General features: G+C 51.9%; 1 protein-coding gene across 1 annotated transcript in view; it reads left to right on the top strand.

The window, feature by feature from the left end:
- ABCA3 (ATP binding cassette subfamily A member 3) overlaps positions 1 to 21,811 on the top strand; it is a 45,441-nt gene that overhangs the window by 20,523 nt on the left and 3,107 nt on the right. Inside the window, exons 10-27 of the mRNA XM_023764457.1 lie at positions 381 to 554; positions 2,730 to 2,911; positions 4,262 to 4,405; positions 4,926 to 5,055; positions 5,230 to 5,384; positions 5,662 to 5,817; positions 6,098 to 6,308; positions 7,431 to 7,581; positions 9,754 to 9,852; positions 10,925 to 11,108; positions 11,775 to 12,078; positions 13,364 to 13,637; positions 16,739 to 16,943; positions 17,304 to 17,523; positions 17,836 to 17,994; positions 19,141 to 19,313; positions 19,892 to 20,020; positions 20,117 to 20,311. Of these exons, the coding sequence (XP_023620225.1) occupies positions 381 to 554; positions 2,730 to 2,911; positions 4,262 to 4,405; positions 4,926 to 5,055; positions 5,230 to 5,384; positions 5,662 to 5,817; positions 6,098 to 6,308; positions 7,431 to 7,581; positions 9,754 to 9,852; positions 10,925 to 11,108; positions 11,775 to 12,078; positions 13,364 to 13,637; positions 16,739 to 16,943; positions 17,304 to 17,523; positions 17,836 to 17,994; positions 19,141 to 19,313; positions 19,892 to 20,020; positions 20,117 to 20,311 (3,245 nt within the window). The remainder of the gene's footprint in view (positions 1 to 380; positions 555 to 2,729; positions 2,912 to 4,261; positions 4,406 to 4,925; positions 5,056 to 5,229; positions 5,385 to 5,661; positions 5,818 to 6,097; positions 6,309 to 7,430; positions 7,582 to 9,753; positions 9,853 to 10,924; positions 11,109 to 11,774; positions 12,079 to 13,363; positions 13,638 to 16,738; positions 16,944 to 17,303; positions 17,524 to 17,835; positions 17,995 to 19,140; positions 19,314 to 19,891; positions 20,021 to 20,116; positions 20,312 to 21,811) is intronic.

The following is a 21,811-nucleotide window of genomic DNA, read 5'->3' as shown; positions in this document are numbered from 1 at the left end:
CAGTGATTATCCGTGAGATGAATGAGTGAATGGGAAGGGGAAGACCAGGCAAGAAGCAAGGCTGTGGTGAGGGGCTCAGTGTTAGTCATGTCAGGTGTCCAATGTCAAGGCAATTGGAGGTGAAGTCTGTAGGAGAGGGCTGGAAAGTCAATGTGTGGTCCCAGGATGAAGAGGACATGTGCCACCCTGAGCAGGATCACATTCCCTAGGGCACAGGCACCCAGACTAGAGAAAAGACTGCAGGCCAAGCCTGGAGTCCCCAGCACCAGCGCCTGTGTCCCAGGGAGGGGGTCCTGAGGCTCACGGGCTTCCTTCTGACACATTCATGCAAACTCTCCTGCATGATTTTATTACACTTACCTTTCTCTCTTCATCTGTAGCCAACATGGCGGCTGCCGTCGGGGGCTGCCTGTACTTCTTTACTTACATCCCCTACTTCTTCGTTGCTCCTCGATACAACTGGATGACCCTTAGCCAGAAGCTCTTCTCCTGTCTCCTGTCCAATGTTGCCATGGCGATGGGAGCCCAACTCATTGGAAAATTTGAAGCAAAAGGTGAGTATTTTCCTTTTCACCAGCTGCCCTTGCTGGTTCAGTTACACCCAAGAGTCTGAGCAGACGCACCTCCAACTCCTGTAATAGACACATCGGGACAGCTGAGCGAGTGATGCATTTGGAAGACAGGTTCTGGGCACCCACCACCTGGATGGTGTAGTCCCGGCTTTGAGCTCCCTCGAAGCTCTGCCTGGAACCAGCTGTTGCTGCAGGAAAACACTGGATGTGAGCATCTGCACCTGCGGACGTGGGATTGCACTCGATTACCCGAGTCTCTGCCTGCAGCAGGAGGCATTCAGAATTACTACATCCAGGTCTCAAAGTCCATGTTTGGTTTTTTAAATAGCTGTTTATTTTTCAGTTACAGTTGATGTACAATATTATATTAGTTTCAGTTATACGACCCAGTGATTAGACATTTATAGAACTTATTAACTGATCACCCCCATACCTCTAGTACCCATCTAACACCATGCATAGTTATTATAATATTATTGGCTATGCTGTACTTTACATCCCCATGGCTATTCTGTAACTACCCATTTGCACTTCTTAATCCCTTCACCTTTTTCACCCATCCCCCCAAACCCTTCCCATCTGACACCCATCAAAATGTTCTCTGTATCTTTGAGTCTGTTTCTGTTGCTTGTTCGTTTATCTTGTTTTTAGATTCCACGTATAAGTGAAATCATATGGCGTTTGTCTTTCTCTGTTCTGTCAAAGCCCATGGGTTTTGATCCATGCTTCTTCTCTGTAAAGTGGTACAATTAGCATCTCTCCCTTTCCCGACCCCCTGAACCCGCAATGATTGGCAGTGAGGGTGAGGAGGCCTGAGGGAAAAACAAGGACAGACCAGAACATTGTTTTCTGGCTTCACCAGCAGGAAGTGAGATGCAATCTCCTTTCTACATGACTGACCTGTGTGCAATTTAAGGCCATCTTGGCCCTGCCCCATCCAGATGGTCTCTTTTTCAGGATGAATGCTCTCGTTTCTTCCAACCACGCAATTCCTAGTTGTAGCTTCTGGTTGGGGGGAGGGGAGGTCTATGGAAGGAGGCAGGTGGATAGTCACAGGAGCCTCGGTGTGGCTTTATCTTTTCCTTTTTAGTGTGGCTTTATCTTTACTTAGAATTTTTTTCTTCCAACAATGTCTTCCAACACTTTCGTTTTAAATATATGTTTCCATGTTTAGTAGTGTGAAGTACAATGTGGACTTTTAATGCACCGTCCCTTTCAGGATTCAAATACTTTTTAAAAAGCCATTTACAGAGAAGAATATAACTGTATGACACCTCTCATTTTTCAAAGTTCTATACTGAATTTTCGTAAAACAGACAAATTTCTAGTTGTTTCAAAGTAAACATTGACCAAGGCCAGAGAGCAGCCATTTTCATCAGAGGTTCTCGAGCCAACAGGTCGTCTGGCTCCACAGGATACCCAAGCATCGTTTGGACTGTGCTGTTGCAAAACAAGGAGAAGACAAAACACTATGAGCAGCACTAAATAGAGCTTTCTATGTGTCCAAAGCTTTTTCCCATTTTTAAAAAGACATATGAAATGCACACTGATCCAACATTGGGCTTACGCCAAATCACATATATGTATGCGTATGTGTGTGCGTAATGTATATGTATATTATATATAGGGATATTTGTTTATGTATATATGTTTGTGTTTGTGACAAATAGAGCAACAATTAACTGAACACAGGCAGCAGTCAGGCCTCACAATCAAATGTGAGCCTGTCTTGTCAGTTAATAAGCTTTTGCTGGTTCTATAACATCGATTTTGTAACTTACTCTTACCTTCAAGACCTGAAGAGCCCTAGCTGGTTTGGCTCAGTGAATAGAGCGTTGGCCTGTGGACTGAAGGGCCCCAGGTTTGATAACAGTCAAGGGCACATGCCCGGGTTGTGAGCTCGAGCCCCAGTGTGGGGCGTGCAGGTGGCAGCCGATCAATGATTCTCTCTCATCATGGATGTTTCTCTCCTCTCCCTCCCTCTCTGAAATAAATAAAAATATATATTTTTAAAAATTATATTTAAAAAACAGACCTGAAGAGAGTCATCAGATTGGCTATAAGAGCAGGAAGGGAGAAGGCATGCTGGCATTGCTGTTGGCGGGGAGAGGAGGGCTGCAGAGCCGTGTCAGGCCCATTTCCTGGTCTTTCTTCCAGGCACTGGCGTCCAGTGGCGAGACCTCCTGAGTCCCGTCAACGTGGATGATGACTTCTCCTTTGGGCAAGTGCTAGGCATGCTGCTGTTGGACTCTGTCCTCTACGGCCTGGTGACTTGGTATGTGGAGGCCATCTTCCCGGGGCAGTTTGGTGTGCCCCAGCCCTGGTACTTCTTCATCACGGTGAGTCCTGATGCCCTGCTCCTCATGCTGGCCAGTGGGGGGCACGCAGGAGGCAGCTGACCAATGATTCTCTCTCATCATTGATGTTTCTATCTTTCTCTCCCTCTCCCTTTCTCTCTGAAATCAATGAAAATAAATAAAGAAAATTATTTTAAAAAGAAAAATACAGTTAATATTTTAATACTGTGGCATACCATGATTCCTAAGACACAGTCTGATTTCAAAGTCACGTAAAACATGTGGTTTAAAACCAGTGGATTATGGTGTGCCAGGACTATTCCAGGCATTGGAAATGCACTGGGGACATAACTGTGGGTTAAACCAAGTCTCCCCTCAAAGGCGTACCTCTACAGGGAGTTCTAGGGCCCTGTTCTCACCTTATCTGTGGCCCTGTGTTACCTGTGCCCACGGGCCTCCCTCGAGGGTGGGGTATGGGTACGGTTTGTGGTTACAGTCTTATCCCTCACCCAGCCAGTCCCTGTGATAGCCAGACAGAGGGTGAGAGTCATCCTCTAGACAGGCCGGGGCGGGGCTTCCTCATAGCAGAGGGAGGCCTGGCCCTTTGGCTCCTCCTATATAGTTCATGCGCTTCTGTGTAGGTGAGTAAGGGTGCAGTTGAGGATGTGAACACACAGCCTCCTTCATGTTCTATCCCAGTGGTTCCCAAACTTATTTGGCCTACCGCCCCCTTTCCAGAAAAAATATTACTCAGCGCCCCCTGGAAATTAATTTTTTTAAAATTTTAATAGCAATTAAACAGAAAGATATATGTATTAATGTTTCTACCTTTTTCGTAAAATATAGTAAAGAAAGGTGTAAATTAGAAACATTGAAGTTTGAAATTATGAAACTATTTGTTGAACTCAGAATAGAAAGGTAATACAAAAAAAGTTAAAACAAATGCACCTGTGGCCATCACCGCCCCCCTGGATCGCTGCAGCGCCCACCAGGGGGCGGTAGCGCCGACTTTGGGAATCACTGTTCTATCCTGACATCACTCTGGACTGGAACATCCAATAACCTGTCTGTATTAAATGTCATTGTTTGCTTTTCCTCCATGTCACATCTGAGTTGATATGATATGACAATATGCTTGTGAGTTGTCGTCATGCCACATGGCAGATTAGGAAGCTGAGGCTGAGTGCTTCCTAGGAGTAGAGAGTGGGGGCTATGCTGGATCCTGACCCAGCCCTGTGCGCAGTGTCTCCTGTGCGCAGCATTGTGGGAGGGAAGACCGAGGCCTGACTGCTGCCTGCCTTTAGCATGTCAGTTAATTGTTGCTCTATTTGTCACAAACACAATGACCTGACATGAATCAGCCATCTGAGACCCGTCTGCTTTCCAATCTAGCCCTCGTATTGGTGCGGGCACCCAAGAACGGTTTTAGGGAAAGAGGAGGAAGACCACGACCCTGAGAAAGCCCTCAAGACAGAGTACTTTGAAGCTGAGCCAGAGAACCTGGTGGCCGGGATCAAGATCAAGCACATATCCAAGGTGTCACACCCTGTGGGGACAGGCAGGGAAGGGGGACTTCGGAGTCACAGGTGGTAAGACCTGCTGCCTTGCCTATGGCTCTCTCCAAGCTGGTGCCTGTTCTCTGGGCCTGTTGCCTCCTGGATCCTCGGGGCTGCTCTCTGACCAGCTCTCCCAGGCACTGGCCACCACTCAGACTCTGTCACCAGGGCCCGGTGTGGAGACGCGGGGTTGAGTCAGTAATGCATGCCACTGCTCAGACTTAACCTCTCAGCAGCTTTGCAGTGAGTGACGCTGTGCTGGCTGCACAGTGGTGCCTTGGCCTCACAAGCCTTTGATGCCAGACACCAGGGATGTTGGGGAGCTGTTGGGGGTGGAGGAGTCAGAGAACAGCGGGAGGCAGCATGGCCACCAGTCAGCACTCTGTCTGGAAACTTCCGGCTCTCTGCCTGCTGACTAGTGATGATGGGAGTGGGAGGGACCCATGGAGCGAGTTCCTGAGGGCCCCTGAAGTCCAGGGCCGCCTCTGCCTTTCCTGCAGGTGTTCAGAGTGGGGAACAAGGGCAAGGCAGCCGTCAAAGACCTGAACCTGAACCTGTATGAGGGGCAGATCACTGTCCTACTCGGCCACAATGGTGCAGGAAAGACTACCACCCTCTCAATGCTCACAGGTGAGGGGCCACATGGCCACCATGGCAGGAGCGGGGTGACCAGCAAACCGCTCACAGGCCGGTCCTTGGGTGAATTGAGGCGAAACTGCAAGGACATGGCAAGGCCATTGTGCCTCGTGCTGGCTGGCAGGGTATCCGCTGAACCTAAGCCTTTGGTCTTCTCCTTGGCCGCAGGTCTTTTTCCCCCGACCAGTGGGCGGGCATATATCAACGGGTATGAAATTTCACAAGACATGGCTCAGATCCGGAAAAGCCTGGGCCTTTGCCCACAGCACGACGTCCTGTTTGACAACCTGACAGTAGCAGAGCACCTGTACTTCTATGCTCAGGTGAGCCGGCAGGGCATGGGATTCAGAGGTTGTCCTTGTCATATTTGTTCCTTAGTCCGCATGCTTGGGTTCCCTAGGCAGCCAGCTGAGCCCTTAGCCTCCCGGCAAACCAAACCTGCTCCGTGGAGCCCTCCCATACACTTGGAGCAGGGGAGGTGGGAGGGAAGCCAGGACTGGGAGGCCCACACATGAAAGGATGAGACAATGCCAAGGCTAAGGGTTCACTGGATGGCCCCTCAGAAGCCCCTGTCGAACCCTCTGTCCCCTGCTATTTCAGCTGAAAGGCTTGTCCCGCCAGAAGTGCCCCGAAGAAGTCAAACAGATGCTGCACATCCTCGGTCTGGAGGACAAGCGGGACTCACGGAGCAGGTTCCTGAGCGGGGGGATGAAGCGCAAGCTGTCCATCGGCATCGCCCTCATCGCGGGCTCCAAGGTACAGGGCAGCGGGCCCGACCTCCTGAAGGACACGGCCAGGGCCCCCATATGCGATGGACAAACACTTGGGGCAGTGGGCCCAGTGGCGTTGCCCTCTAGCTCCCACTCGGCTGGGCTGGCTGCTGGCTCCGCAGCCGTGGCTCGGAAACCCTGGCCCTGGACACCCTGTATGGGCAGTTAGGCAAGGGCGGTCCTGCTGTGTCTGTGTGGACTTGAGCTGCACGGGCCGCGGATACGGCCAGCCCAGGCCTGTTCCCAGGCTGTGCCTCGCCCTCCAGGTCCTGATGCTGGATGAGCCCACCTCGGGCATGGACGCCATCTCCAGAAGGGCCATCTGGGACCTCCTTCAGCAGCAGAAAAGTGACCGCACCATCCTGCTGACCACCCACTTCATGGATGAGGCCGACCTGCTCGGGGACCGCATCGCCATCATGGCCAAGGGGGAGCTGCAGTGCTGCGGGTCTTCGCTGTTCCTCAAACAGAAATATGGTGAGTGACCAAGGGTGGGAAGTGGGCTGGGCGGACCAACCTCCGTTCTATATGGGGCCAGTGTCACTGACCCAGTGTGCTGAACAAAGTGCCCACTGTTGCCTTGGCCGGCGTTCTCAGTGGTTAGAGTGTTGGCCTATTCACCAAAGAGTTGTGGGTTTCGATCCCTGGCCCCAGTAGGGGTGCGTGTGGGAGGCAACCAATCCATGTGTCTCTGTCACATCTCTCCCTCCCTCCCTCCCTTCCACTTTCTCTAAAAATCAGTGAAAAAATATCCTTGAGTAATAGGCCCCTAAGATCAGTCAGGGAGAGACCTTCCCTAGACTTCTGTCTGCTACCTCTGGGTGGAGACCCGAGGCCCCAGGCAGAGGAGATTATAAGAGTGGAGAGGGAGGGAAGTGGAGCAGATTGTCTTGATTGGATTAGAACAACAACCAGTCATGGTCAATGGAATAGCAGTTGAGAATCAGGGCTGCCCAGAGCAGCAGCGTTCTTGGAGAGGCCAAGCCGTGTGCCAATACTGCAGCTCTCACACCAGCAAGTGGCCTACGACATGGTCCAGGGCTGGTGGGTCGCATGTGGAATCAGGATCCTCTTTGCTATGTAGGCATGATTTTCCTCAAGGGCAGCTCATGTCCAGTGTGCCAGGTCCCATCCACATTCTGCCAGTGGGAAGGAGCAAAGACAGAAGACAAGATACCTCAGGAGTTGGATACCTCCCTTCTGTGGCTCCCCCTGCTCAGCACACAGTCCTGTCAAGTAGATGGTGACCCAGTGTAGTCACCATCAGGCTGGTGGAGACTGGACAGGGTGGCCTCCGTCCTGGGGTTCCATTACTGAGAAAGCAAGGTTCTTGGGGACAGTATCTACCACAGCCTCTGAGACTTGAAGTCTGAAGTCTGGCTTAGTTTCACCTCCTTATCATGCTCAGCGCCCACGTTTTCCAGCATCTCTTCCCAGCTAGGGAGCAGGAGGCAAACCCTCAGGATAGCTCTGAGGAGTTCTGAGAGGACCCCTGCTCTCCAGCCCCTTTCCCGTGAGCCTGCCATGGTCCTGAGCCTGAGGACCTGGGTAGGCCAAGAAACATGGGCGACAGCCTCATGGGGGTCTGCTGTGGTGCAGGTGCAGGCTACCACATGACGCTGGTGAAGGAGCCTCACTGCAACCCAGAGAGCATCTCCCGGCTCGTCTACCACCACATCCCCAACGCCTCCCTGGAGAGCAGTGCCGGAGCGGAGCTGTCGTTCATTCTTCCCAAGGAGAGCACGCACAGGTACATGTCCCGAGAGCGCGCACGTGCGGATCGGAGAACGGGACTCAGTGGGCTGTAAGGGCTCCAGGCTCAGAGGCACCCGCCCTGCACCTGTCAGGCCTGGCCAGTGGGCATCTCTCAGGTCCTAGGCCTGTGACAGCACGGTCAGCACAGTCAGCATGGTGAATCTGCTTGCTGGGCCTAGGGTGCCAGGCCTCCCTGTGCAGTGGAGCTGGGGGAAACACACTCATACCTGAGAAGCAGAAAAGTGTCTTACTCATCAAAGGGGAGCTCAGTGCATTGGTCACGCCGGGTGAAGCATGCACAACAACCCATCCAGAGTTCTCTGTGGAATTGCGAATTTGTATGTCTTCTTGGTCTTAGAATTTGAGTCACAGACACATGCCTCATAAACAGTGCAGACTACCATGGTGGGGAGGTAAAAAACCGAACTTGATTCACATTCTGAAACTTTGGGACATAAATCTTAAAAGTACTTTTAATCTTGTTACAAGCCCGATTGAGTAATGTGGGGTTTTTTGTTGTTGTTGTTTTTAATGTTTTTATTGATTTCAGAGAGGAAGGGAGAGAGAGTCAGAAACACCAACGATGAGAGAGAATCATTGATCGGCTGCCTCCTGCATGCCCCCTACTGGGGATCATGCCCGAAACCCAGGCATGTGCCCTTGAGCAGAATCGAACTCAGGACCCTTCAGTCCGCAGGCTGATGCTCTATCCACTGAGCCAAACCAGCGAGGGCCTTCCTGGTTTTTCAGCCTTGCTTTTTCTGCATATTATGTGTTCATATCTCTTTCTTATTTATCAGTCAGAGTGTTTTATATGTAGTTGACCCTTGGACAACGCAAAGCTTAGGGGCACTGATTCCCCTACCCCTGCAGATTAAAAAATCCACATATAAGTTTTGATTCCCCAAAAGCTTAGCTACTAATAATAGCCTACTGTTTACCAAAAGCCTTACCGATAACATAAAGAGTCAGTAAACTCGTGTTTTTTCTGTTATATGTATTATACTGTACTTGTACAACAAAATAAGCTAGAGAAAAGAAAATGTCAGTAAGAAAATCAGAAGGAAGAGAAAATACATTTATAGTACTGTATTTTTAATTTAATTTTATTTTTTTTTAGAGAGAGAGAGAAGAAGGGAGAGAGAAACATTGATCTGCTGCCTCCTATATGCACCCCAACTGGGGACCAAACCTGACCAGGAATTGAACCCGTCACCTTTTGGTGTACGGGGTACGCTCCAACCAACTGAGCCACACCAGCCAGGGCTATGTTTTGTTTTTTAATTTGCCTGTAGTGGACCATTAATATCATGTTGATAATTAACATCAACCATTTTTGTTGCAACTTTTCCAATTTTGTAGTTGCCTAATTTTGTGAGATTTTTTTCCATGCAGATACGTTACATTTATTTTTTTTAATTTTATGTTTTGTTTTGTTTTATTCCTGTTAGAGGGGTAGGGAGAGGGAGAGGGAGAGGGAGAAAGAGAGAAACATTGATTGGTTGCCTCCTGTACCAGGAATTCATCCTGCAATCCCTGCATTTACTCCGACTGAAAATTGAACCAGCAACCCTTCGGTGCACAGGATGACAATCCAGCCAACCTAGCCACACTGGCCAGGGCAGCTACTTTACATTTAATGGGTTATATCTTCTCCCTTGTGATTTCTTTTTAGAAAGAATTGTCCTTGCCCTGCAATCAGATAAATATTCACCAATTGCTTTTGGTTGGTTTTATGATCTCATGTAGGTGTGTACTATTAAAGAATGCCTTTGTACACGTTACATGGAAACAAAGTGGGTCAGGGAACCCTGGCTGGATAGCTCAGTTGGTTAGATCATCGCCATATATGCCAAAGTTGTGGATTTGATCCCTGGTCAGAGCACATAAGTGGAACAACAAATCTCTCTTCTCTCTCTTTCTCTCTCTCCCTCCCTCCCTTCCTCCCTCCCTCCCTCTTCCCCTCCCTCCTCTCTCTCTCTCTCTCAAGTCAATTTTTTTTAAAGACAGGGAACAAACCCTGATTTTCCTTTTTTTTTTTTGAAATGGTATTTCAAAGAGCTCACTTCTTTTGCCCCTCCCCCACACTACACGGAGGTGATTATTTAGGAATGAAGTATCTGGAACGTCATTGAGAAGGGACTCATCACTCCGGGTCTTTTTTCAGGTTTGAAAGTCTTTTTGCTAAACTGGAGAAGAAGCAGAAGGAGCTGGGCATTGCCAGCTTTGGGGCCTCTGTCACTACCATGGAGGAAGTCTTCTTACGGTCAGTAAGTGTGTGTTCCCATTAGTCTAACAGTGGTCGGCAAACTGCGGCTCGCGAGCCACATGTGGCTCTTTGGCCCCTTGAGTGTGGCTCTTCCACAAAATACCGACTTCTGCGCATGGGCCACAAAGTTTCAGCTATTTGCTTATTTAATGATATTGTTTATAATATCTTGTAGAGTTGAACCAGAAATCAGAATTACAATTTGTGAGTGGATGGTTTTTTTAGAATGATAAAGCAGTCCTCTCAATTATATCTCTAACACCCATCTGAGGGTGGACGTATGCCTGGGGTGGAAGCAGGGCAGTGGGCCAGCTATCGGAGCCCGAGTTCGAATCATGACTCTGTTATCAAGACCGCGTGAACTCAGTGAGGTTTCTGACATGCACAGCAGTTCAGAAAGCGGAGAGCAGCTGTGCTCCGATCCTGTTGGGAGTGTGTGCGCTTCCCCTGGGGTCTCTCCCGGCAACAGCAGGTTTGCCAAACTCCTCTCAGGTTTAGACAGTAGTCCAGAGCATGCCTCCACCCCTAATGGAGATGTGAAGTTTAGCATTCAGACCTTCAGCACTGCAGGGTGAGCTCGATATGACTGACGCATGCATCAGACATTTGTTCAATGCTTATTTGACAGATACAGTGTTAAGAACTAGAAATGCAAAGAAATAGAATGTGAGGTAGGGATTTCTCCTTGAGGGCCCATGCCTAGAGCGGGCAACAGAATAAGTGAAGGTAAACACAGTGTAGCTGTCATGACCCAAGCCTCCTTGTGTCCCCTGGGAAAGCTCTGGTTATAAATGCTGACCTGGGTCAGGCTCCCCAAGAGACCGGGATCCCCATGAGCAGAGTCCCTGTCTGCTTGTCTTTCTCTCCTGGACTTTCCTTGGCTGCAGTAGCTGGTGTTCTGGAGGTACTTACTGATGAATGAATGCATGCACAAACCAGCCAAGGAAGCCAATGGCATTCTATTTTAGTGCCTCTGACAATCGCCCTCTTTCCCCCTCCTCTGCTTCCTTTCTCCGTGGAACAATAGCTTCTCCCTCCCTTATGACCAGGCCTCGTGTGTTTGGTGCAGGGTTGGTAAGCTGGTAGACACCAGCATGGACATCCAGGCCATCCAGCTGCCTGCCCTGCAGTACCAGCACGAGAGGCGGGCAAGCGACTGGGCACTGGACAGCAACCTGTGTGGGACAATGGACCCAACTGACGGCATCGGCGCCCTGATTGAGGATTGCACCGCCATCAAGCTCAACACAGGGGTGAGTGCTGGGGGCTGGAGCCAGGCAGTGCAGGAGGATTGAGAGACCCCTAAGTCCCACGTGCTAAGGGTCCATGAGGGTAGATGTGGACTTCGGGAGGGTCAGTGTGCCAGGAAGAGGGTAGATTACAGCTCGTGCTCCCATGGGTTGGCAAAGAGAAGGAAAACGTGGAGCAGTTGTAATTTCTTGACCTTCTAACTTGGCCATTTAGGAATAAGAGTGAATTTTTGCTTATGATGCTGACAGTGCCCCCTTCACCAAGATCTTGACGTGTGCCAGCATTTGATGAGGTAGAAGCAGCACTGGTTCCATTTTATGGACAGAAAACAGAGGCCTGAGCCAAGGTTGCATGGTCAGCATGCGGCAGACCTGGGGACTGGTTCCTGTGACACTCCCCACACTTAGGGGAGAGCTGTGGGACCACAGCCAGTCCCCTAATTCCCGTGACAAGGAAACAGTGCCTGCCCTGCCTCCGTGGCTGTTGCAAGAGTAGCAAGGGGAGGCCTCGGCCTCGGCGGGAGAACACACGTGTCCTGCATGTCACTGACTGAGCCCTGCAAGAAGTTCAGGGGCCCCAGGGCACAGTGTCAGCCAAAGGCCCCCAGGCTGCTGGTCGGATGCTGGCTCCCGAGTGGCAGCCGTGTCACCTCGTCTCCTCTGCTGCAGCTCACCCTCTACTGCCAGCAGTTCTTGGCCATGTTCCTGAAGAAGGCCACATACAGCTGGCGGGAGTGGAAGATGGTGGCGGCCCAGGTGCTGGTCCCTGTGATGTCCATCACCCTGGCCCTCCTGGCCATCAACTACTCCTCCGAGATCTTTGACGACCCCATCCTGAAGCTCACCTTGGGCGAGTACGGCAGGACTGTTGTGCCCTTCTCGGTGCCTGGGACCTCTCGGCTGGACCAGCAGCTAGCTGAGCATCTGAAGGACATGCTGCAGGCTGAGGGCCAGGAGCCTCGTGAGGTGCTGGGTAAGGGGCATCCCTGGGGCTCAGGACCCAAGCTGCACTAGCAGAGAGCTGTAGAGATTTGGGGTAGTTAGTTCTTCTCTAGCCTGTGCACCACAGGCCCCCTGCTCCCCCACCCACCCCACCCCATCACGACACCCAAAAATGCCTCCAGACATGCCAGGTCTCCCCTGCGGGAGAAGATGGTTGCACTGAGTCAGAAGAAGACATAAGACAGCATCTCTAGGGCCAAATTTTGTCCAAGGGGTCATTTCCTGAAGTTTTATACTTAGGCCCATTCAAAGGAAATGTGAAACTTCCATGATCTTTACGTTGCCCTTTCTTTGTTGCTGGCTGGTCACAGTATGCGTTAATGTGACACTGCTTTCTTCCATCATCCTAAAACCAAAGCCATCCCATGTCCCCAGGGGTGGCGGTTGGACACTGCCCTGGGTTTGGAGCTGGCATCACTCTACTGACATGGACTATGCTTGAAGGTTTTCTCCCCTCACTGCTCCCCTCCCACTTCCTGGCCAGCTACTTTGAGATTCAGTATACTGAATGGTCACCCAATCTTGGCAGGAATTAATTTATTCTGTAGCTATGTGAACGGGCAGCGGGAATGGGCTGGCACTGTGCTGGGCACTGTGCTGGGCAGGAGCTCCTGCAGCCCAGAGTCCCCACTTGGCCCCGCCAGTGACTGTGACCCTGACTAGCCCCATTGAAACAGTGGTGGGTGCCCCTCTTTGTCACCCCATGTGCCCCCAGCCTGTTTTCTGGCTGTCACCCAGCCTGGCCCAAAGACTGTGGGGCTCTCATGGTGCACAGTGGCTCTGGGGATTCAGGACGCTGCCATAGATGCCCCGGCCTGAGTCCATCTGGAAGGTTCAATTGCTTGCTCCCTCGTGGAGTGTGGGGCCTTTAGTTTCTGACTACCTCACGGCGTGGTGTTTTACACTGTACTCAAAAACATCTGACCGTAGGTAATGACAGCAGGCCTTGATGGAAGCCAATGTAAATATCAGTACTAGGGTTCACTGATGTGTCCCTATCCCCTTGCTGACCCTTGGGTCCTGCGGTATAGGTGTCATCACTGTACCCATTTTACAGCTGAGAGGCAAGACGAGAGCAGTGAGCCTGCGGGCAGGGTGGACCAGCCTGTGTGCAGGGTGGAACAGCCCGTGGACAGTTTCTGTGCGCCTGGAAGGTTGCGTGTCTTTCCCTTGGTTCCTCCAGGCTTTCAGAACTCCCCAGAGCGTGGGCCGTGGGCACCAGTCTTCCACACTGCTGACTCTGCCATTGTCCCCAGGTGACCTGGAGGAGTTCCTGATTTTCAGGGCCTCGGTGGAGGGGGGAGGCTTTAACGAGCGGTGCCTGGTGGCTGCATCCTTCAGAGATGTCGGCGAGCGGACAGTCATCACCGCCCTATTCAACAACCAGGCATACCACTCCCCGGCCACCGCGCTGGCCATTGTGGACAACCTCCTATTCAAGCTGCTGTGCGGCCCTCAGGCCTCCATCACAGTCTCCAACTACCCCCAGCCCCGGAGTGCACTTCAGGCCGCCAAGGACCAGTTCAACGAGTATGTGCACTGCCCCACCATCCCTGTGCCCCGTCAGGACTCCGTCCCCATCAGGTCAGACCCCTGCCTCCTCCTGTCAGGACCGTTCATCAGAACTGACCGCCTCAGCACTGCCTGGGTCACCAAGGGCCATGGAGGTGGATGAAGCGTAGTTTATGCCCTCAGGAAGCTTCCCGTTCTTGGCGGGGAATCCTTGCCCCATATCTTTCTCAGCTCCCGTTACCCACCCTTGTCTTGGATAGCAGATAAGGTGTTGAGTCTCCATGCCACACACACTGAGGTCCCTGCAGGGAGCTCCTGAAGATGTAGAGGGTAGCCATGCCCTCTTCCCAAATCTGCACCCCGCTCCTCCCAGCCACTGTCCCCAGGGAATCCCAGCACACACTCGTGCTCAGGGCATTCGTGGCTGTGTGTGTGAGCCAGGACAGCAGAACGCAGCAAGACCAAGTGTTCTTGCTTCTTGATGGCGAGTCAGGGAGCCCAGGAGGCGTTTCTCTCCTTAGGCCTTGTCATGCCATCATGTGTGTCGGACTCTCAGCCGCATCCCTGTCACGGAGCCCCCAAACCTCTGGGACCATCCAGAGGAAGCCAAGAAAATCAGTTAATTTCAGAACAGTCACTCCACTTCAGGGCAGCTTATTAATGGGGAGGGAGGTTCATCTGCATCCTCCATTCTAGACTGGGCCCTGGGCCTTACCATGTCTTCTTCTCCCTCTGATACCTCCCATTTCCACCCCAAAAGAAGAGACACAGTGGCAGTCACTTGCTCTCCTTGGTATATCAGAAACAGACCAGCACAAGGTAAATACTTGTGGTGGAGCAGATGGCAGGGCTTTGAAATGATACCCAATGGGGAGGGGCTTCCCCTTGATGGAGACGTCAGGAAGAGACGGGCTCATGGGGCCTTCAGGCCCGGGCAGGTCATCGGCAGCTGCAGGCAGGGGCTGTGCTGGAGCACCTAGAGGGGCAGCTGCCTCCTGGTGGCTCCAAACTAGGAGACCCAGAGGTCAGGCTGAGCAGGTCCAAGCGTAGTATGCTAAGAGTGGGCCAGGCAGCAGGAATTTTTGTTTTAACAGCTTAGGAGATATAGTTCACCTACCATACAGTATCCCTGTTTGTAGTACAATTGTATGATTATTGGTATATTTACAGAGTCATGGAGCCCTCATCACAATGTAATTTTTCAGTATAAATGAAATATAGCATTATGTTAGTCTCAGGTGTACAACATCATGATTTGATACATGTATTGATACATGTATTGGGAAATGGTTGGCCACAATAAGTCTAGTTAACATCTGTCACCATACATAGTTACAAATATTTTTTCTTTTTTAAATATTTCTTTATTGATTTCGGAGAGGAAGAGAGAGGGAGAGAGAGATAGAAACATCAATGATGAGAGAGAATCATTGATTGGCTGCTTCTTGCACTTCCCCTACTGGGGATCGAGCCCGCAACCTGCGACCCTTCAGTCCGCAGGTTGATGCTCTGTCCACTGAGCCAAACCAGCTAGGGCTCAAATACTTTTTCTTGTGATAAGAACTTTTAAGATTTACTCTCTCACAGCTTTACAATATGTAATACAGTATTATTCGCTATGGTCACCATACTGTACATGACATCCCCATGACATATATTTAATAACTGGAAGTTTATACTTTTTGACCCCCTTCGCCCATTTCGCCCATGCCCCACCTCTCGCAACAACAGTCTGTTCTCTGTATCTATGAGTTTTGTTAATTTGGGGTTTTGTGGGCTTTTTTTTCAGATAAGTGAGATCATACAGTATTTGTCTTTCTCTGTCTGACTTATTTCACTTAGCATCGTCCCTCCAGGTCTATTGGTGTTGTCACAAATGGCAGGATTTCTTTCTTTGTTGTGGCTGAATAATACTGAGATTTATATTGCATTTCCCTTATCCGTTCCCCCATTGATGGACACCGAGGTTGTTTCCGGGTCTTGGCTATTATAAATAATGCTGCTGTGAACATGGGATGCAGCTGTCTTCCCAAGTTAGTGTTTTTATTTCCTTCGTGTAAATACCCAGAGGAATTGCTGGATCATACATTAGTTCTATTTTTAATTTTTCAAGGAAAGATCGTAGCTTTGACTTGCATTTCCTTGATGATTAGGGATGTTGAGCATCTTCTCATGTACCTGTTGGACCACAATATAATTTTATTGCACCTTTCATCACCCCGAAAAGACACCCTGTGACCACTGGCAGTCACTCTCCATTCCTCTCTCCTCCATCTCCCAGCAGCCACTAGTCTGCTTTCCGTCTCCATGGATATGCCTGTTTCAGACATTTCATGTAAATGGAATCATATAATACTAGAGGCCCGATGCACGAAATTCGTGCAAGAGTAGGCCTTCCTTCCCCCAGCTGCTGGCACCAGCTTCCCTCTGGCACCAGGACCCGGGCTTCCTTCTCTCACAGCCCCAGCTTTGTCCAGAAGGACGGCTGGTCTAATTAGCATATTCCGCTTTTATTATTATAGATGTGTCCTTTTGTGACTGGCTTCTTTTACTTTCAAGGTTCATCTATGTTGTAGCATGCGTCAGTACTGCATTCCTCTTTTGGGTCAATTAATATCCATTTGTCCCAGTATCATATATTAAAATGGTCAGGATGTGTTTAAGCAACAGAATGAAGCCATAAAAGCCAGTGTGTAGAAGGTGTTACTGGCAATTAAATGTAGAATGTAGAATGCACTAGAGGGGTGGCGTGGGGGGAGATGAGCTGCTGCAGCAATACAGGCACCCAGTGATGGGGGTCTGACAAAGGCAGAACAGAGAGAGGAAGAGCGTTCTCAGATGTGGGAAAGGCAGAGCGATACCCGAGTGTCTGTGGGGAGTGGGTGGCACCGGTTGAAAGTGCTGGGAGAGTGGCACTGTGTCACTGGAGACAGGGAATCCAGAGGAGGAGCTATTCCGGGGATGGGGGGATCTTCCTGGTACTGGACCATCCCCAGCTCTGGCATTTCCCCTTAACCTGCATCACATGCTTTGAGTGGTGGTTACCAAGGACCCCATCCCCCGTCTGCCCAGAAGTGCTGTGCTCTATCCTCACCTGCCCTGTCCCCCCACCCCCGCAGGGGCCGGAAGGGATTTGACATCGCCCTCAACTTGCTCTTCGCCATGGCATTCTTGGCCAGCACATTTTCCATCCTGGCGGTCAGCGAGAGGGCTGTCCAGGCCAAGCATGTCCAGTTTGTGAGTGGAGTCCATGTGGCCACTTTCTGGCTCTCAGCTCTGCTGTGGGACCTCATCTCCTTCCTCATCCCCACTCTGCTGCTGCTGGTGAGGCCGCAGCTGGTGCTGGAACCTTCCCTGCACGTCCGGGGGGGCTTGCCCTGGGGCCCCTGTGCAGACCAAATCCAGCCCGGGCCCCACCCTGGCAGCTCAGCCCTGACTCCAGGAGGACAGTTGGAAATGCCAGGCAGCCCCCCTCATTGATCTCCATGCCCTCAGCTTCTGCCCCCTTTGGTAGGCCGGGCCCCGGGGCCAGGTGCCCTGGTGACAGTTCTGTCAGCAAAGGGGAGAAGGGGGGTCCTCATCAGGGAAGATCCCAGGGTGAAAGCCACCATGGGGGATGACTGGGCCTGGGGGGCGGATGGGCCTCTGCAGGCATACCAAGCCACCCTCTCTGTGCCGCTGCAGGTGGTGTTCAAAGCCTTTGACGTGCATGCCTTCACACGGGACGGCCATGTGGCCGACACCCTGCTGCTGCTCATGCTCTACGGCTGGGCCATCATACCCCTCATGTATCTGATGAACTTCTTTTTCTCGGGGGCGGCCACTGCCTACACGAGGCTGACCATATTCAACATCCTGTCAGGCATCGCCACCTTCCTCATGGTCACCATCATGCGCATCCCAGGTGGGAGCCTGGAGACCGCCCCCTACTCCCCACAACCCGGACACTCATGGAACCTCTGCCCCAGTGTGGAGGTGTGGGGGGTAAGGGGGGTACCAGTGCAGACACTGGGCCAGACCACACTCCAGGAGCACCTCCCCTTGCATTTGCAGCAGAGCGGGTGGGGCCACCCTGGGAGGACACCCAGCTGGTTGCCCTGGCTTACACACACTTCATAAGGAGCACCAGGAACCTGCCTTCCCTGATTTGATCTGAGCTTGGGGGCAGGTGTGGCGTGTCCTCCTGCACTCACTGTTCTGTGCCTTCTCCCCACAGCGGTAAAATTAGAAGAACTTTCTAGAACCCTGGACCGCATATTCCTGGTACTGCCCAACCACTGTCTGGGGATGGCATTCAGCAGCTTCTATGAGAACTACGAGACCAGGAGGTACTGCACCTCCTCGGAGGTGGCCGCCCACTACTGCAGGAAATACAGTGAGTGTCGGCAGCCCCTTTTCCAGGCTCTCCCCCAAGACCAGCCAGGGCACCCCCAGGAGCCTTGTTCCTGTGAAGGGCTCCTCTGGGGAGGCTCCGCACGGTGTGTCAGGCAGGGCAGGTCCCTGGTCCCAGGACTGAGACACCCGGGTATAAGCATGAAAAGGGTCTTCAGAAGATGTGTGCTCACCGCCCCTGCCCAGTGATGTGCGCTTCCTCCTTCCTGCCTGGCTGACCCTAAATCTCTGTAAGATCAGCCTAGGTGGTCCCTCTCCTGGGGGGTTGGGGGGCTCTCCCACCCCCAGCCCTACCATCACTGGGCTGGGCACCCCTTTCGGCCTCCGCAGCACTCAGACACACGCAGGCCCCTGCTTCTTTGACCAGCTCCCACCTGATTCCGCCCATTCCCACCACCTTCCAGCTTTTGCTGGCTCCTGGGCGTTCTTTGACTGTTGGGCTCCCCTCTCCATCTCTGTCTTCATGTGGCCTCTCCGTGTGTCTTTGTATCTCAAACCTCCCTCTCCTTTGTTTTGTAAAGACATTGGTCATTGGGTTTAGGGCCAACCCTAAATCCAGGATCTTACCTTGAGACCTTAACTAATAATTATATCTGCAAAAAGGCTATTGCTAAGTAAGATCATTCACAGGTTAGGGGGCTTAAGACCTGGATGTCTCTCTGGGGGCCACGATTCATCCCCCCACACACCCCTTCTGCACCCGGAACAGTCTTTAGCAGGCAGCTTAGTTGTCACATCGACAGAGCCCTGCACATCCCCCTGGCAGGCTCCTACCACTTTCTTACTTCACAGGACCAACTTGGGGGAAGGGAGGCACATCCTACCTGTCTTTATGTCTCAGTGAATGTATGTGTGAGTGAGTGACGGCACAACTTGGCCACTTGTCGTAGGTGCCCCTTGCAAGGTGAAACTGCCCCAAAATACAGGCAGTGTTTGGGGCTCTTGGGTGGCAGTGGCAAACATGGTATGCACCCTTGGGAGATGAGTGGACCGTGGACCTTCGCAGCCTCCATATAGAGGGCTGGGGTGCAGTGCCTGGTGGGCCTAGAGAGAGGGACTTGGGCTGGCACCCCAGTAAAGTGAGGGAATAGGGGACGCAGGAGCAGCACCCTCTCCCTTGCCCACACAGACATCCAGTACCAGGAAAACTTCTATGCATGGAGTGCCCCAGGGGTCGGCAGGTTTGTGACCTCCCTGGCTGCCTCAGGGTTTGCCTACCTCATCCTGCTCTTCCTCATTGAGACCGACCTGCTGTGGAGACTGAAGACCTGCATCTGTGCCTTCCGGCGGAGGCGGGGGCTGGTGAGTGGCTCCTGCAGCTCTGCACTGGGCAGGTCTCCCACTGAGGCCAGGCTTCCTCGGGCAGCACACAGGGGGGGCCTCAGCACCCAGCAGGGGCCAGGGTGTACGTGCACCCAGGACGCGCAGCCTGGGACGGGTCCCAGTCCTCCTGAGGCTTGGGGGCCTTCATCTCAGCAGAGGCGGTGCTGCCAGGCAGCGGCATGTTTGTCACATAGATCCCGTCCCCTAAACAAACAAAACCTGCTGAGACCACATTGGATGCGCAGATTAACCCAGGGCAAATTAGCTTCTCTAAAATATTATGACTTATCTTAAAAGAGAGGTGGTTTTTTTTACGTATTAAAATCTCGCACCCTTCAGTGAAATTTCCTGGTTTTCCCCAAGGGTCTGCACTGTCCTTATTTCTCAGGCAGTTGTCTGCTCGGTGTTACTTTCAGTCCTTATGGCCCCCTCAGCTCTCCCTGTGAAAGGCCTGAGTCTGCACACGTGAGCTGTCTCAAAGACCTCAGCCCCTCCTCCCAGAGAAAAGGCTCCCTGGGCTGGACTTACCCGCTGCGGTCTTTTTCCGGAACAATTAGATGGAAGTGTACACCCGGCCGTCAGCACTTCCCGAGGACCAGGATGTGGTGGACGAAAGGAACCGAATCCTGGCGCCCAGCCTGCACTCCCCACTGGACACACCTTTGGTCATCAAGGAGCTCTGCAAAGTAAGGTGGCTACACCCCGCAGGCCCCAGGTCTGTCCCCAGTGCCCGGCTGCCTGGAGCTGCCTCCCCATTGTGATTCCTCCCTGGAACCTAACAGGTGTATGAGCAGCGCGTGCCCCTCTTTGCTGTGGACAAGATCTCCCTTGCAGTCCAGAAAGGGGAGTGCTTCGGGCTGCTGGGTTTCAACGGAGCTGGGAAGACCACCACTTTCAAAATGCTGACCGGGGAGGAGACCCTCACTTCTGGGGACGCCTTTGTTGGGGGCTACAGCATCCGCTCAGACATCGGGAAGGTGGGTGCCACTAGGGAGACGGAAGAGGGGGCACCCTGGAGTCAGGGATGCAGCTCATCTCTGGCTCAGGAAGTGGATGAGGCAGTGACTGTGGGCAGAGCTAAGCCGGTGATGGGGTAGAGAGAAAGGATAGGGAGATAAGGGCCCCCTTCACTGGAAAAGCCCAGGCCTGGCTGGGGGCCGAGACTGGGCCCCTCCCAGAGAAGCCATTTCTCTGGACCTGGGAGGGCATGGTGCTCACAGCACACTGCCCTGCTCAAAAATAAAAAATAAAAAACAGGCTCTCTTTAGTCTGTGCACAGAGATGCACAATAATGGTCCCTGGGCTGTTCAGACCAGCCATCCCACCAAACACCAAAAGCCAGATAAAATGTTAGTCACAAACCATATTGGTAAGAACATGGAAGAGCACACAGCATGGTAAGGAACTCAGACCAAAACCCAGGAGCCCTGAGAGGCACAAGGGCCGTTGTGTTCTAGGCAATGGGCATGGGTTCAGGGGCCTTGCTGAGTGAAGAGAGCAGAAACAAAGACCCAGGGCCTCCATGGTAGGGGTGTAATAGGAGACTTTCCCCATGTGGGGCTGAACCCCAGAGGCTGCCCCTCAGGGCAAGGATGAACCAGGCCAACCTCCTGCTTCCCTGCCCCTGGGGGTTGCCCGGAAGCTTCCCCGGGTGCTGAGCAGAGCAAGAAAGGAATGAAGTAGAGCCTGTGCCGGGGAATAACCGCGTCTCCTGAACTTGCAGCAGGGCCGGGCCACCGCACACCCCTCTCTGGAGGAAGCCTTCGTCCTTGGCTTCAAAGAACACCCCAGATAGTGTTTCAAGGCCTATGAGTGCACAGCCCAACAAAGAAGACAGTCCCTGTGACTAGAACCTGCAGACACAAGGGCCCAGCAGGAGAAACAAGCCCACCACTTTAGATTTGCAATTGCCAGACCCAGATTACAAAACAGTTGTGTTTACTGTGTTTAAAAATAAATAAGACTGTAATTATAGGAAAGTGAAAACTATAGATGTGATCCAGAAAGTGGAGAGAAGGGTGAGAAGTCCTCAATATATTTAATCCGAGTTCCAGCAGGAAAGAAGAAAAGGGAAAGTTAATCACTGACAAGGTAATAGCTAGGAATTTTCCCAGACCGATTAAACACAAATGCTGGAAGTGTAAGTAAATCCCAAAGAGGATAAAGAAAAGAAACCCCATCTTTGGAATCCACAGACCTCAGGCTCACCTGTCCCCAGCCAGCAGCTGAAGGTAGGGGGGAGATGGCAGCGGCTGTGGGGCACCCTGGCTCTGATGAAGGTGGCCATCTGACCAGGGAATGCCCCCCCCAAAGGTGTTGCCACCAAACCTCTCTTTCATTAGAGGGAGAAGAAAGAAAAGTCCTACCGTACATTAGGTGTTTGTTAAACATCTGATGAAGGAATAAGTGGATGACACACCAGCAGATATTTGCATGTGGTGATCACTTTGTATAACCTTGACATTCTTGTACCAACC

The sequence above is a fragment of the Myotis lucifugus genome, unplaced genomic scaffold (genome assembly GCF_000147115.1).
Source record: "Myotis lucifugus unplaced genomic scaffold, Myoluc2.0 scaffold_332, whole genome shotgun sequence".
In the NCBI taxonomy this organism is placed as follows: domain Eukaryota; kingdom Metazoa; phylum Chordata; class Mammalia; order Chiroptera; family Vespertilionidae; genus Myotis; species Myotis lucifugus.
Note: the sequence above shows the minus strand (reverse complement) of the source record. Positions and strands in the feature narration are given on the sequence as shown.